This window comes from Mytilus edulis, chromosome 13 (genome assembly GCF_963676685.1).
Source record: "Mytilus edulis chromosome 13, xbMytEdul2.2, whole genome shotgun sequence".
NCBI lineage: Eukaryota > Metazoa > Mollusca > Bivalvia > Mytilida > Mytilidae > Mytilus > Mytilus edulis.
Genome location: NC_092356.1, coordinates 54,826,022 through 54,843,805, shown reverse-complemented (window position 1 = coordinate 54,843,805; position 17,784 = coordinate 54,826,022). Strand labels below are relative to the sequence as shown.

General features: G+C 31.0%; 1 protein-coding gene across 1 annotated transcript; it reads right to left on the bottom strand.

Annotated features, from left to right (window-relative positions):
* Positions 1-429: 429 nt before the first annotated feature.
* Positions 430-13,706, bottom strand: LOC139502267 (monocarboxylate transporter 12-like). Its single transcript, XM_071291699.1, has 8 exons — positions 13,453-13,706; positions 12,145-12,288; positions 9,158-9,925; positions 8,400-8,450; positions 4,467-4,610; positions 2,892-3,659; positions 835-885; positions 430-691 (listed from the first exon to the last, which is right to left on the bottom strand). Exons 1-8 carry the CDS (start codon positions 13,640-13,642, stop codon positions 471-473), a joined length of 2,337 nt encoding a protein of 778 aa, XP_071147800.1. The 5' UTR covers positions 13,643-13,706; the 3' UTR covers positions 430-470.
* Positions 13,707-17,784: the final 4,078 nt, after the last annotated feature.

Below are 17,784 nucleotides of genomic sequence, written 5' to 3'. Positions count from 1 at the left end.
GAAGATTTCAGTAATTTAGCATGACTTAATGATGCTAGTACCCGATGATGTGCATTGTATTGTAAAAAAAAAACAGCCCATATTTATGTAACAGAAGCACTTTACTTGCCAATAAATAACTGAAAGTTTACATTTTAAGAGTTTTGTAAAACTGGTATAGTTGGGATCAAAAAGGGGTCTTACTGGACCTAATCCTTTTACAGTTTTTGTTTATGTATAATCGTTAACACTATTATAGGACGTGAGAAAGTGTAAGATCTACAAATGAGTCAAATGCCTAAAACAGCAGGATAACAATAGGCTCTCATGTTCCTCTTGTTTTGTGTTTTGTGTGTGGATTATACATATGACATATATACAGTAGTAAAATTTAACCTATAGCCACACCCAAGAACCGTTGAATTTACAATAAAGTTTCATAACGTTAAGAGCAGTAAATTATTCTTTATTATGTAATTCTAAATTATGTTTTACTCTTTGTTTATAAACCTAATATCGATGTTCAAATTTTTTATTTCTTCAATCAAAAAACTATCATTTTCTTCTGTTTTATTACTAGCTAGAATAGTTTGCTTATTTTCATCAGCTGCTACAGTGAATTCAAAGTCATCAATATCTGCTTTGGTGTCCACTGCTCTATGGCACATTGTACAACAAAGGCAACTAAATCCTCCCATAATTAATAAAATGCCTGAAATACATAAAAATATTATATTTCAAAGTCACGTAATAACTTTAAAGACAAAGATTATATCTGAAATTCACAGTTGTGTATGAAAGATTTATAAGCATTATTTTTCTTTGGTCTCGTTAAAAATTGTAAGTTGTACATACCTGCCACTATGAATGAATATCCGTAAGTACCACCACAGTTATTGATAAATCCTAACAAATAAAAAACAGATAATTATTATTCGTTCAAAATATCTAATCGTGGTCATTAGGAATATTATATGAACATTTCATACGAAAATCAGGTAATGTCTATTACTTGGCAAGACTGAGACCAAATTCATATTTATCAGACTGCAAATTAAATGAGCAGAAAACAATTTCTAACGCGTTATACATATCTAAAGTTATTTGAAATTTGTAACCAGCATTCTCGTTTTATTTTGTTTTAGCAAAATTACTTCGATGACGCTAGTTTTCATATCTCTTATATCACCAATCTTTCTTATTGAAAGCTACTGCATATGAACAACTTAAAACATTTTTTTTATTTGTATTTTTAACTGATTTACTTTTTCGATGCATTTTAAAAATCTGACATCCAAAAATATATGTTACGTAGTTCACATATGTATGCTGTTCTGCTTGATTGATTCATCTTACAAAAGGGCCGACACTTTAAAATTTAAAATGACTACCCATCAGTTTTTTTGTTTAACGGGGGCGTGTCTTATTGGTTTTTCGTAGCTAAATCACATCTTTTAACAACTTAAATGACCGCAAGGGAATCCATTTGACTGTTATTGAAATGGTTTGAAAGGGATTAAAAGAAATTGAAAACAGTTTTCAAATTTCGATCTAATTTAGGAATCTTTTTTAAATAGGGTTAATATATTTTTGCCGATCTATCTAAGTTCTTGTTGCTAGTGTATGCTGATGATACTGTGCCAATGACAGAATCACCATTGGATCTCTTAAAGAATTTTTTTTTAATTATTTTTCAGTATATGTGAACTACGTAACATATATTTTTGGATGTCAGATTTTTAAAATGCATCGAAAAAGTAAATCAGTTAAAAATACAAATTAAAAATGGTTGCCGATAAGTAATATTATATTATGTTGAGGAGAACTCTTCCGAGAAACCTTTTTTTTTTATTGTTTTTATCTTGAATGGAATAGAACTATAATGGGTAAATACTTTATTTATTTAGGGTTAGAATTGACATGGAGTGTGAACTTTACAAGAGAGAAACAGTCGATAGCCAAACAAGGCTTACTATGAGGTCCTAAATTAGACAGAGTTGTAATCAAAACACAGCCCGCGTTATTGGATAAAATGATAAAAACAATAACTAGTATTTCCTGAATGTGTGCTAAGTAATCGAACAAAGTCCACTTTTAAATTTGGTAAATTGATGCTACATTTATAATCTTCTACACCATCGTTTATTATTGGGAGATATACTCTAGACATTGACATACAACATAGAATGATATCATTCTGGGCTGAACTTCAATATAGAAAGGAGTCCATAATTGTTTATAACTTATGATTTCAGTTGTCAGATGCATCAAAACGGTGATCGGTATTTACGGTTACATGTAGACCAAATGCAAACATGCTCTAAGTGAATGCGGCTAAACTTATAGTTGGAACACACAAACTTTTATGAATTTGAAATGGCAACGTCTGACAGATAGTAGAAAACCTAAAGATACATTTGAATAGAACATGCAGAATCGGCGTTTATTGAAAGAGGGTTCACACAAGGCTATAAATAACTATAATACAGGGACGAACAATACCAGGGAAAGTCAAACTCAGAGAAAGAAAATAAACTGACAACGCCATGGCTAAAAATAAAAATATAGAGTATTTCAAGATAATTTAAGTTTGTAGTTATATTAGACTTTTTAAATAACAAAAAATGTTCTAGAATTTGAAAGATTTCAAACAACAAATAAAAAATATCCTTTTAAAGCTAGTGTTATTTTAAAAAAAGATTTCCTACGCTTTTCGGGAATACAGAAAATGTAAAGTCATATTATAAAAAAAGATATATACATGATATTATTACACCCAATCAATTATTTTTAATTAAACACCATTGATGTCTGCCAAAAATAACGAAAGATTAATCAACTTTGCAAATTTATTAAAAACAGAAACTAATTAATCTTATCATGCTTAATCTAGTGTAAAAAATAAAACTCACCTGCCAGAGGTGGTCCTATGAACGTCCCAACTCCGCAATATACCATGAGATAACCAACACCATGTGCGACTTTCTCATGTCCTAAAATATTTATAACTATAGAATTCACAACTGCCCAAAAGCAACCAGAATATCCGCCAAGTAGGCAGGCAAACATAACTTTGGCGGTTGTAAATGAACTAAATAAGGGGAAGATAATGGAACCTAAACCTAACAAACTAAACACTCCAAATAGCATAAGTAACTCGTCAATGTTATGACTGTTATTAGCCATACCAAATATTATACGTGTGAAACACCCAAATATACCGGCTATCGATAAAAATATAGACACTTCCATTTTCGTTGATTTTGTATGGAGACAATACTCAGGATAATGTATATAGAGTAGATAGATACTAATATTTGCCAGAAAAAATCCTAAACATACACACAACATTGAACCACTCCGAACAATCTCCATATATGACGATACAAAATCACAGAATCTTTCCTTACGGTCTGAGTTCGCAGTTGTCAGTGCAAGTTCTGCTTTAGATGGTCGAAATATGGCACCGAAAACACAGTTTTGTAATGCAAGTCCTCCTAATAATAGAAAATATCCGGAATAATTGTATTCCTCATATATTAATTGGAAAACAGGAGTAAGAATAAAAGGTCCAATTCCACCACCTAATATAGCTATGCCACACGCCATGTTACGTTTCTTTTCAAAGTTAAACGCTATCACTATCAACCCAGTGTTGTAGCATAGCCCAAATCCTATTCCTGAAAATAAAATATTCAGATGTTAAATATCATTTTCAGCACTATTTGATAAAATGTTGCAGTAAGATTTAATTGCTTGAGGAAATGAGAGTACATAAAAAGAATCACGAATCTTGGATCGACCGAAATCTGACCATTATTGTCAATTAAAATTTGAGAAAAACTTGCGGGGTTCGAATTAACAACTTCGTTTCGTTTACATTTTTTAACTAAATTATCATTCTCTGTAATAAAGTGCCAAGATTTATAAGACTCATGAATTCTGATGTGTCACACCACCATCACGTTCCAATTGTATTCTGTAATATATTAATTAAAGCAAATAACTTTAGTGAGGTTTATTTTCTGTCTTTATAGTGTTTGATGTTACTTTGTAAATACAAGTCCCAATTTTACAGAATAAAAAAGTTATCATATTCATTCCAAAGAATAAAAAAATGGCAGTTGCTAAAAAACAAGACGATAGTTTCCTGGTGTGAAATGCATATGTTTTTTTTTTATTTGTGATAAGTTTCCATGGTGCTTGCGAATGTTTGTTATCCATTCGTTTTGTAAGATAACCTTAGCTGTATTTGGCACAACTTTTTGGATTTTTGGGTCATCAATGCTCTTCACCTTGGTACTTGTTTGGCTTCGTAACTATTTTGATCTAAGCGTCACTGATGAGTCCTATGAAGACGAAACGTGCGTCTGACGTATTAAATTATACGCCTGGTAGCCAAGTAATATATTCTAGCATTTTCTTTTGTCAGTTTTTATTGACTCATTCTTTTGAATCTACCTTGGAATTCGGTTTTCTAATTTTACCTGCAAGAATTCCAAATGTAAAAAATGTCCATTTGATATCCTCTACAAACCCTGTTAAGACAAGTCCTGTGGATAACATGAGTGACCCTAGTATCATAGCCACTCTACAACTATATCGGTTGATGATGGTACTGGAAATAGGTCCTGAAAACATAACAATAAGCAATTGCGAAACACTAGGCTCAAGCTTGTTTTTAATAACAGAAATATCGCAATACGTTCTAAGCTGGCAGGAAGTTGACATTATCCAAACCTACCAAACTACATTAATTTTTTGTACCATGAAGTTTTAGTGTTTGCTAATCCGTTCTCGTCTTAACGAAATATTAACATTTGGGGGTTAAGCAAACACCAACCAATCAATCAATCAATCAATGTGATTCCATATTAAATTTGATAATGAAAGCCATACACCTGAAAATTTACCATAAAGAACAGAAAACGACCAATTGCTAATAATTAACAATTTATAATTGGTAACAATTTACATTAATTCCTTATATTGTTCTTCTTTGAGTTTCTTGACGATGCTGTGTTCTCTATTACTATATTACTATTGATTAAGTGTATATTCCGTTTTGTCGTGGTTGAGAGGGTATACGTACTAGTTATAGGGGAAAAAAGTTGTATTCAATTTAGTAATGACTTCACGGATTCTCGTATAACACTAAAATAACTAATGTAAGTGTGTATTGATTTTCCCCTTGTACAAAATACACATGATGACGTAACTACAATTACAATACATGACAAATATTTTATTTGAAAACAATAATGCAAAATTGTTCATTTACCTGAGCCTGTCATTAAAGCTAAAAATAGTGCAGAAATACATGTTGTTGTTAATACATCGGCATTGAAGTTTTCTAGTAGTGCGATATGTATCATTCCGCTGGCATACGCTAAATAGCCCATTACAATGTGTTCTCCTACTGACCCTAAGAGGACGAGCCATGCCCAACCTCTGTCGGGGGAGGTTGACATTATTTGTAAATGCAAAAACGATAACACTATAAACATTAAACATATGATTTGCTTTTGAGTTGATACGAATCCATGCAAGACTAATTCCTTCGAGAATTAATTGTTCACCTTATGTGACACTTTAAGATAAACATAATAAAGTATATTATACTACAACTTATCGCAACTTATTATTTGGATTAAACTGATCTATAGCTAAAACCTATAATTTAAAATAAAATGATAATGTTGAGGTCATATGTAACACGTAGAAAAGTGTCCGTAACTTTTTATTTAAAACGGCCTCTATTCAAAAATGAAGATTGGAATAGTTTCTTACTTAAGTCATAAAAATTCGGTTTTTACTCGCTCTTAAATATTTTAGTTTAAAATCCCAACTAGTGTTTATTCCGAAGTACCGTAAAAATTTAGGCTCAATCCTAAATGATAATAGAACCTATTCACAATATTTATTGTTAACATGATGTCGTTCACATAATGAATAAAATATTTAACACTGGACGTTATGTTTAGTTCGTGTGTCTTTAGTTATGATCAAAAACTTAAAACCGGTTAATGATTTGATGAGCTTTTAAAATACCAGAACTGCTGAAAGCCCGCCGTCAAATAAATATTAAAGACATCATTGGAGTTTATAATTATTTTTTTTCTCAAATAAACGATATCTTCAACTGCACTAGCATTTTTGTATGTTCGCCTTTAATGAACATAAAATACTGGCAACTGGACAATAAACAATTTCGATCAAATGGTACAGATTTAATTTGAAATAATGCCAGTCTTAAACAACCAGCATTGAACAAATTAATGCTGAAATGACTAATTGCATGCCACATCATAGAATTGTCGTAAACGCTATTGATTTCATTTAGGACATACATGTATTAGCGCTAAAAGACGTTCGACGTTCTAGTGTTTAAAAATGGACACGTTATGGTGGATTTTGTCAATATCATAAATTCTGGGTACAGACGTTGTTTATCATCTTAATAACGTGTAAAAGTATTCGTTTGTTTGGTTTTCTGATTATTATTTTTACCGTTTAGTCTGTTTTGGTGGTATCCATTTGACGTGACTTTGTACTTATACATCCCGTCACTGTGTTATTGTTCTATGATATGTTTTCTAGTCTGGTCTTTCATTTTTGCTAATATGCTTCAACGTTACAACCTCTGGTTTATATATTTCTTATACCCCTATTTAAACAATCACGATATTACGTAATAGAACTGATGTCAAATGGTTGTCATTTGTTGTTGTGATTCATAAGTGTTTTCTTTTCTCGTTTTTTATAAAGATTAAACCGTTGGGTTTCCTGTTTGAATATTTGACACTAGTCATTCTTTGGACCCTTTATAGCTTGCTGTTCGATGTGAGACAATGCTCCGTGTTGAAGACCATACTTTTACTTATAATGGTTTACTTTTACAAATTGAGACCTGGATGGAGAATTGACTCATTATCACTCATTATTGACTCATTATCACTCATACCGCATCTTCTTATATCTATTTGTCTATATGCTTTTTTGTGTTCTTTGTTTCATACCACGTGGCTCAATACTTATACATCTCGTTATTATTATTGTTGTATGATAACTTATGTAATATAATATATGTTGCTAATATGCTTCAATGTTACAACCTCGGTTCTTTTATATTTTTTTCATTGTAATATGACGCGTGGCTTTGTGCTTATACATCCCGTAATGGTGTTGTTGTACTATTGCAATTGCTGCACACCTATTTTTGGCATTTTTACCTATTATGTCTGTTTGTTTTGTTCATACACTGTGGTCACTATAATGTTATGCGACTGTCATACAAGTGCGAGATTTAACTAGCTATAACACTAAGTTAAATCCACATTTTTAACTTAAGAAAATGCTTGTACCAAATCAGAAATATGACAATTGCATTCGTTTGGTGTGTTTGGGCTTTTGATTTAGCCATTTGATTAGGGACTCTCCTTTTTGAATTTTCCTCGTCGTTCAGTATTTGTGCGATTTGACATTTCATATATGACATAAATGTGGGAGTTAAAATTAACCTATAGCTACATACTAGAACCAGAGACATACATGTATATACACATGACAGCGTCTTGATAGTATATTAATATGTCTCTTCTAGAACCTTTGAATTTGAAAGACTTTCCACAAATATAGTTTCATAACACTAAGAATATTAAATTGTTGTTTGTTATGTAATTCTATATTATGTTTTACTGTTTGATTATAAACCCTATATCCACACTCATATTTTTTTTATTCCTTCAATAAAAATCTATCATTTTCTTCGTTACTGTTATTTACTTGAATAGTTTGTTTATTTTCATCAGCTTTTACAGTAAATTCAAAGTCATCAAAACTTTCTTTGGTGTCCACTGCTTTTTGACACATTGTACAACAAAGGCAACTAAATCCTCCCATAATTAACAAAATACCTGAAAAACGTACAGGTATACATATTTTATTACAGTAATATAAGAAATAAAGACATTTAATATCTACACAAAGAGCTTATGAGTTAATGAGTTAAATATCTTTTTTTTCTTTTACTGAGGTTTGGCTTAGGTGTAATGTTTAATTATTTCACGCCCGTTTACGCGACGTATATTGTTATAACATTGTCATTCCGTCCGTCTTTCCGTCTATCCATCCACGGAGTTCAGTTTTGTTTTGTGACTTTACTTTACTTATTTTAGAGTTGCCTTTATTTGCCAGGCGCCCATTTTTTATTTTACCTTCATCCAAAATTTTAGTGACATTCTATTGTACAGGTATATGATGCAAACTCGAATCCAGCAATGAATTTGACCGGTTTTGAATAAACAATAACCATTATATAATTTCATCAGGGTTTTTCATGTGCTTGATATTTGTGTGAGATAAGGAATATTTTCAGTTATTTTTCTTTTATCTCATTTAAAGTTTTAAGTTGTACATACCTGCTACTGTGAAGGAATCTCCGTAAGTTCCACCATAACTAATGATAAATCCTAAGAATAAAAAAATCAAATACATATAATTCATACAAAATATCTATTATTGTCTTTTAAAATATTATATTTTCATTTCATTTCAAAATCAGTCGGTAGTGTTTCTATTGCAAACCCGCGATCAGAGTCATATTTATCAAGTTGCAACTTAGCATACAGTAGTTACAGCAGACCAAATAATTTAAAGTGTATATTATTGATGTCTACATAAAAAAAAGCTTATTGAACTTTACAAATTTATGAAAATCATAAATTTATCTGTGTGTACTCCAAACTGAATCTAGTGTAAAGCCATCCCTATTTTTTATGATAAAATGTCTTTTACTTTTTGCATTTTCTTAATCATTATGTATATTGTACATACGTATTTCTGTATACCTTGTCAAAATGGTTAATTTAAAAAAGATATGTTGTAATAAAGATATGTATACAGTGTAACCTGTGTAATCCTTACTAATCTCTCAAGTTGCTAGTACTATTATAAATGTAAATTGAATAAAGTTAATTGGTTAGATAAGGAAACGACTGCTATGCAGTCCAATGGCGCTTCTTTTGTAATTTTCTACTCAACCTGCAAACATACATATATTCTGCCAGTCAAACACTGTCAAATTATATTGCCGGATTGCAAACTGCACATACATTTAAAAAATCTTCGCGTTTACTGTAAACATGTGTATGAAAATATATAAAAGAAAAAAAATTACCTGCAAGTGGCGGCCCTATGAATGTTCCAGCTCCGACATACATCATGAGATAACCAACACCATGGGCGACTTTCACTTGTCCTAAAATATTTATAACTATAGAATTCACAACTGCCCAACAGCAACCAGAATATCCGCCAAGTAGGCAAGCAAACATCACTTTGGCCGTTGTATATGAACTGAATAAAGGGAAGATAATGGTACCTAAACCTAATAAACTAAACACTCCAAATAACATTAGTAACTCATCAATGTTATGACTGTTATTAGCCATACCAAACAATACACGTGTGAAACAGCCAGATATACCGGCTACTGATAAAAATATAGACACTTCCATTTTCGATGATTTTGTATGGAGACAATACTCAGGATAATGTATATAGAGTAGATAAATACTAATATTTGCAAGGAAGAATCCTAAACATACACACAACATTGAGCCACTCCGAACTATCTCCATATAAGATGACACAGAATCACAGAATTTTTCTTTACGATTTGAATTTGCAGTTTTCATTGCAAGTTCTGTTTTAGATGGTCGAAATGTGGCACCGAACACAAAGTTTTGTAATGCAAGTCCTCCTAATAATAGGAAAAATCCGGAATAATTGTATTTCTCATATATTAATTGGAAAACAGGAGTAAGAATAAAAGGTCCAATTCCACCACCGGATATAGCTATGCCACACGCCATGTTACGTTTCTTTTCAAAGTTAAACGCTATCACTATCAACCCAGTGTTGTAGCATAACCCAAGTCCTATTCCTGAAAAAAAGCAATAATATTTAGATTGATTAATTGATGGATTAATGGCGTTATATGTCCCTTTTATCACTATTTGATATATATGTGAGCAGTTAGTTTTTACTGCGTTTTGCTGAGGAAACCACAGTACCCTTAGAGATTCATGGAGCTTGAATTGTCAGAAAAACTGAAAATCCAAGTACGCAAATATTCGAGTCGAACTTTCGGGGTTTGAACTAATGATGGCAGTGTTGACAGTCTTGTGATACAGAAGATGGAATAGACAGACCATTTTGACCACCTAGGCTTATTTTTATTAGAATTGCTAAAATGTAGCTTTAATGAAAAATTTAAACTAGTTCTTAAATTTTAAACGCAGTCAATAGTACATTCAAAAGTGCTTGTATTCGTTTTATATTTTTCAAAATTAAAATATTTGTCAATTATGATGCATGTGTTGTAGCACTAATAGTATACATGCAAGAGACATTTTTTTACATTAATGTCTTTTGACTACGGATTATACAATTTTTCAACAGGCAACCCAATCTGTAGTAAGACATCCTATTACTCTGTCAAGTTAGACGAAGCAAAACATAAGTAAAATCAAACACATAATTGGTGTAATTTGGGGTGAAAGATTACTGTTTTCCGGTGATTTTGTCGCGTACATAAAACATACAACAGTACACTACACCTCTTAATTGTACCGATTGTAAACTTGATTCCATCAATTTAAGTTGCTCTTACTCTACAGAACAGAGTACCAGGATATCCTACCACAGAAAAGGTAACCTGTCAGAATCAAAAGTCGGTAATATGAAAATAGTCTATAGTACTGTTATACCACTGTCCAAGGTTAGGGGGAGGGTTGGGATCCCGTTAACATGTTTAAACCCGCCACATTATTTATGTATGTGTCTGTCCCAAGTCGGGAGCCTGTAATTCAGTGGTTGTCGTTTGTTTATGTGTTACATATTTGTTTTTCGTTCATTTTTTTATATATAAATAAGGCCGTTAGTTTTCTCGTTTGAATTGTTTTACATTGTCATATCGAGGCCTTTTATAGCTGACTATGCGGTATAGGCTTTGCTCATTGTTGAAGGCCGTACGGTGACCTATAGTTGTTAATGTATGTGTCATTTTGGTCTCTCATTGGCAATCATACCACATCTTCTTTTTTATATTGGAGTTATCAATTCAGATAATGCCTAATTGACACATTTACGCTCCAAATATTTAATTTTATTACAGTATTTTCAGTTGTATGTTACAACAATTAACTTAGTTATCTGTGTATTTGCTACCTAGAAAACAAACTCATGTCATGTTATAAAACCTAACGCAAAAGCATACATATGTATTCCCTAATTAACATATGAATAGCAAACTAATCATGAATCTGAAATTTCACTGATTCATTCATTGCCTCTTTGTGTTAAAAATCACTAATACATGATTTCGTGCGCTTGATAAGAGACGCTTTTAAGGTTATAATTATAATTATTGTCACAATGGTGTGTTAGAATATCAAATGGTTTCGCCTTTTAAACAGCTTTCTTATCTTCTTTTCATAAACAAAATTAGGTCAGCGTTGATATATGTTATTATTGATTTGTGTCAATATATTAGTAGTTAGAATACACCTAATATATCCCACGCAGATATACTGTTGGCGTTATTATTAGAGCGTCTCTGATGAGTTATTTTCCAATATGAACTCTAAATCTGATATTGAAATCCTTATGGTATTAGAAATTAAGATTTACCTATTTTCTTTTCGTTTAAATCTAGGTACATCAAAACTAGTATACTCTGTTATAAAGTGCCAAGATTCAAATATCCCAACATGTTGATGTGTCACACATCGTTAACTTTAATTGTCAACTTTTGTTATGCAATGTTATAATAGAGGCAATGGTTTATTTTCTGTTTTTATAGTGTTAAATGAATATGTGATTCATTTTTTAAATACTTAAAGTGTCTATTCTGATCGCATACATTCAAGGGACACAATTGAATTAAAGTTGCTGTGAAAGACAACGATCGTTTCTTTAAACGAAACGTAATATTTTTAATTATTGCGCTTCTATCGTATACCTTTTTTTATTTGTTTCGATGGTTAGTAAATTCTAACATTTTGTTTTGTCCGGTTTTATTGACCCCTCCCCACTCTTGAATTACTTTGGAGTTGTGTATTGTTTGTTTATACTTTTTATCTGGACTGTTACTTTTTTTACCTGACAAAATTCCAAATGTAAGAAATGTCCATTTGATATCCTCTACAAACCCTGTTAAGACAAGTCCGGTAGATAACATGAGTGACCCTAGCATCATAGCCACTCTACAACTATATCGGTTGATGATGGTACTGGCAATAGGTCCTGAAAACATAACAATGAGATAAAGGCTTGCTTCTATATATCTTCTATAACAGGAATAACCAAATATCTAGTAGGGTGGCAGCAAATTTATATTTACCTGTAAACATAGCATTGAGTGATTGTCAAACACCAGCTTGCTTTTAAGTATTTTTGTGATTTTACTTTTTTATATATCTTATACAAAAGTTATATCAGAATTTCTACTGTTGGGATTAGGTTATTATTTCCCAGTCTTCGCCCCCGTCAAACACAATTGTAGAACCTACAGTTGTACCATTTTGTATTTCTTCTTAATCTGTTCTCGTCGTTTTTAGATTCATGAAACATAAGCAAATACCAATCAATAAATCAATATAAATACATATCTATTAAATATGATACCGTGAGCAATGCGTCTACAACTTAAAACCTTATAATTACTGATAGTAGAGGGAAACTGAATTCATAGTAATATAAGTTTCTTTTGATCTGGTTTTCGTATCTCTGTATCCTTTTAGGAGGACGAAATGATTTCAGTCTCGTCAACATGAAAATACTGCGGTCGTTTTACATGGTTCAAGATCAGTCGTATAATATACTCTCTGTACGAACTTGACCCTTGCAGATTCTCTTTCAAAAGGTCGTCCGTTTGAATTGACAAGGTATTGATATACAGCAATTGAGTGGAAGAATACACAGCCAGTCTTCCCATTGACTTGGAAATATATTTTTGAAACTTAAATCACCGTAGAACAAGTGGGAGGATTTGCAAAGTGCAAAATCTGGCTATATAAACCAATGCCGTTCGTAATACATTGTATCAAGTCAGAACTACAAACAGTCAATGGATATTTGACAACATTGTAATAAGTTAAATACCTTAACCGTGCTCTATTTTGAGTTTAATGACGTTGACATGCTCTCTATTTCAATTCCTTTAGTGTATGCCATTTTGGCATTAATTTGAGGGTACAATAACAAGTAAACAAAATTCTACCCCTTCTAGCAAGGACGTTCTAGATTCTCGCACATCCAATATTTTTAGTTTTTATTGATTTCTCCCTACATGTTTTATGAATTCAATATTAACTTTAAAAAGATGATAAAACTTCAATTACATTAAAAGACTCAAATCCAATAACTCAATTATAAATCGTAGAGAAACAATATTGATTCTTGATTTACCTGAGCCTGACATAAAAGCTAGAAATAATGCAGATATCCATGTTGTTGTCAATAAATCAGCATTGAAGTTTTCTAGTAGAGCTATATGTATCATTCCGCTAGCATACGCACAATAGCCCATTACAATGTGTTCTCCTACTGACCCTAGGAGGACAAGCCATGCCCAACCTCTGTCGGGTAAAGTTGACATTTTAAAATGACATACACGGTTACACAATAATCATTAAAAAAGTAAGTCACACTTCACTTGATACGAATCCATGCGACAAGAATCACGCTGTTTGTCAATGCTGTTAGTTTTGTTATGTGTATATGTGCATGTTTAACATAGCGTAAATGTTTTAAACTCTTTTCGCAATTTTTTTTCAAATATTGTTGATATTGTATAGTAACTGCGTGCATATTTTTGTATAAGAATACTAGCTATAACCTGTGATTATTGTGATACAATTCTACTTTTAGTTCGTTTAATAAATTCATGCATGTGCATTTATTCTGTAGACTGCATATTTCTAAATCAACTTTTTTTCATCGGATAACAATTAATAGGCTTTCATCCTGTTCTATATTTAATATTTAAACAATTTTGTTGTTAAAGGCTATAACATATTTTATGAACATTGCAGAAGTAGATTTTCATATTAATTTAGCAGTCACTTGTTTTTTTTCAATCAGGTTACCTTTTAAAAGGAAATTGTCTATGTGCCTTTTGTGCTTTTTTGTTACATATTTGTTTGTTTTTGTGGTAATTCAAAACGAATAGATTTCAACTGTCATATTCATGACGTGGTACAGGCCATGTTATATGTATCAAATAAACTCAAAAAGGCTTATAGATAAAGTGAAACTGATTGGAAAGAAGTTTCAAATTTTAAAATTCCACTTTTTTCTTTCATTTAAAGATTGAGAAACTTACAGTGATATCTTGTTTTACACACGTTCAGCTATTTTTATGATTAACAAAACAACCAACTAAAGTAAACAATTATGCAAGGTCCCTCCAAATACATGACATCATATATGTTCTTTTCCATTTTGTGAGCTTTTTAAATCAACTTAATAACAAAAGACAATACACACATACAAAAGTGACGATAACAACATAATTTTAAGCATATAATATTATAATGCATAGTAAGATACCATAAATGACATATATAAGTTAAAATCATAGAACACTTAAAACAGTACAAGTTAATAATAGGATTGTACAAATCAAAGAGTTACACAAGAATAAAAATTGAAATAAACATAGGCATAAACACTATATGCATGCACTGCACTGGCATGAGCTCTTCAATCTTTTGTAAGTTTTAACGACCTCCTATCTGATTCAGACCAGTCCTAGAGTATTTATTTAACTAGTATATAGAATCTGAGCAGGTCAGTTGAAATTGATAATATAGTAGATTTTAGTACCAAGTCAGGAATATTGCAATCTTGTTATCAATCTTGCTGATCAGTGTTTCTGTTGTTCCGTTGTTTAGATCTTTCCTTTGCTTTTAGTTTATAACCTGAATTTGTTTCTCGCTTAATCAATTAATGGCTATTGAACAGCGGTATACTACTGTTACCTTTATTTTTGTAAACTGGAAACAGCTTTCATAAGGCATCATTTCTGCAGATATAGCAGTATAAAGTTTAACCAGTTAAAATAATTGGTTAGTATATCGTTTTTATCATCGCCAATTATATCGGAGGGTGTAGTTATGGGTTTGCATATTGTGCCCGTTTTAGTTATACGTTGTAATTAAGTCAGCTGATTTGTATTCAATCATTCAATTAAAATACTTTCACCAATTTTATTGTTTTATTGCTTTTTTTTGGCCATGTTTAATAAGAGATGTATTATGTTATGATGGTTTAAGTAATGTATGGTTGACACAAAATGTTTTGAATGAAAGTTCTTTGATAGCAAATTTCCAACAGCGTGTTATTTTTAGATTTATAGATTTATATCTGAAGCAATGCTAATTTTTCGAGTAACCTTCCTCTTAAGGATGTACTTAGGTGAGGTTTTGGAATTTGTATCAAATGTTCGGACTCCTTGGTGTTTTTCCATACAATACTATGTAAAATATTTTGCCCCATAACACCCATTTATTTTTTCATATAAGACTTAACAGCTCATGGAAGGTCATTTACCAAAATTTAAGAAGATTTTTGATTTTCTTTCTTTTGTTTTGAGACCCAAATAGTTTCAATGCAAATATAAGGTAAAAGTCCGAGTCAGCCTTTTCCCGCCATATTTTAAATCTCAAATATCTCTCGAAAAGGAAGTTCATGACCTATCAATAGGTTTAACTTATCTTTATCCTTACTTAATGCTCTACCAGCTAATAGTATCAATTTTAATTTCTTAATTTCTTAATTTTAACCTAACCTCATCTAAGTACATCCTTAATGTCAATTTTACAAATACAAATATGACAGTCATTGTTTACAGTTTTATCTTGGTACATCTGTTAATTTCAGACTCAATTCAGTAATAAGCAAGTACCGTTTACATGCACATGACTTGCACATTGAAATTGATAAATATCAGAAATGCATAAGTTTTAAAACTGTATAAAACATGATTTTAGTAGAAATCTATCAGTATTTAATATAAGTGTTATCTGACATGTCTGACTACATCTGTTCGTAAAATATAAAATAACTTAATTATTTTGGAAAGTATATATATATCGCCAAAGGAAATCGTAAATGTTAAATCATATTTTTCAAAATCATGCTAAGGCTTCTAGATTTGTTTTAATTTGTATCGATTGCATTGATTACTTAGTGTACTATGTGATGCTTTCTATATTTAATGTTATATTTATTGTACCTGATACATATACTTAAGCTGTATATATTAATCGGTTTTAGATAACATTTCTCATCCTAATCGTCTCTGACCACCTATTGTGTACTCAAGAAGATATGGACATTAATTTAGATTATTTTACCTGGTTTACCTGTATTTCACATATTAATACTTATATACATGTATTTATGTTAAGCATATATTATTTACCATTCCGGTGATATTCAACTGTCAAATCATTTAATAACAAAGATGCTTCCAGGTTTTTAATTAAAACATAATAAATACAATGGAGTTAAATCATATATATAATTATCACCTGGAAAATCTTTAACACAAAAAGTTCTTTCTAGCTTATTTATCGCTAGCTTGGAACTTCATTATTTGCACAAATGTTGAAAAGAGAATTCAATTTATACTTTCTATTAATATCAACTGAAACGCGTCAGTGGTTTCATCATATTTAATGAATCAGTAGAGATACTACCGGAAATACTCACCTGCAAAAAGAATAAGTGATAGAAATACACCTGCAATCCATGACGTCTCAAGTATACTACTTTTAAACTTTTCAATTATGATCGTTTGTATCAGACCAATTGTATAAAAGAAATATCCAGATAAACAGTGTGCTCCAAATTCTCCTACTACCACAATCCATGCCCATCCACGATCAGGGGTCGTTATGATCATTTAAAAACTAGCTCCAGATGAAAATCAGTACAGACTATACCTACTAGTAAAACAAATACATAAAGCCTTATTTTGATAAACGTTATTATTATACATGCATGATATACATTATCCCCGTTGACAGAAGGTAAACCGGTCGGATAATGGACGTTTATGATATAACTAAGAATATTAGATATTAAAAATATCGCTATGTTTACCAGTTTTAGTTTAATTTATATATATGTAAATTTTAAACAAAGGTAACTTTAAAATCAATTTGTATATATTATTTGCTCTCAGCTGTCAAATTCATGTTCACCAATTTGATTCAAATTTTCATATTTAACCATGTAAAACATTCATCCAAATTATTAAAAGTCTTAAATAAAATATTTACAGCGCATGGTTCACATAATGTGTAGCTTCGTTTCGTGTGTATCTTAATATATATAATTCATATATCAAATTAAAAACAAAAAGGTATTATGTATTTTCAGAAATGAATTTTTAAACACATTCGAAATTAATTAATGCTAAAAAATAGCAAAAGTTTAAATGATGTTAAAAGATACATATGATCATGAATAGCCAGATATAAACTACTTTCATGTATACATTATAAAATTTACTACAAAATGGAAAAAGGATGTCGGCAACACATCGAATATCGAAGGATGTCCGGGGCACACTAATATATTAACAATGTAAGTGTCCTTTGATTATATCAACCATAATAAAGATACGATTTAAAAAATAATAGGATTAGTGTTCCTTGCTTGCTTCCATTTCTTGCACTCAATTTCAGGATTCAATTTTTGTAAATATTCGAGAAAAAAAAGTTTTAGAAG

What these genes read in the sequence shown, in the direction of transcription:
- LOC139502267 (XM_071291699.1), bottom strand. Translation starts at nt 13,642, where the DNA reads ATGTCAACTTTACCCGACAGAGGTTGGGCATGGCTTGTCCTCCTAGGG. An exon ending in CATAGGGCCGCCACTTGCAG is followed by an intron (nt 8,451 to 9,157) that starts GTAATTTTTTTT and finishes TTTTATTCTTAG; the next exon opens with GATTTATCATTAGTTATGGT. An exon ending in TACATTTGGAATTCTTGCAG is followed by an intron (nt 3,660 to 4,466) that starts GTAAAATTAGAA and finishes TTTTATTTTCAG; the next exon opens with GAATAGGATTTGGGCTATGC.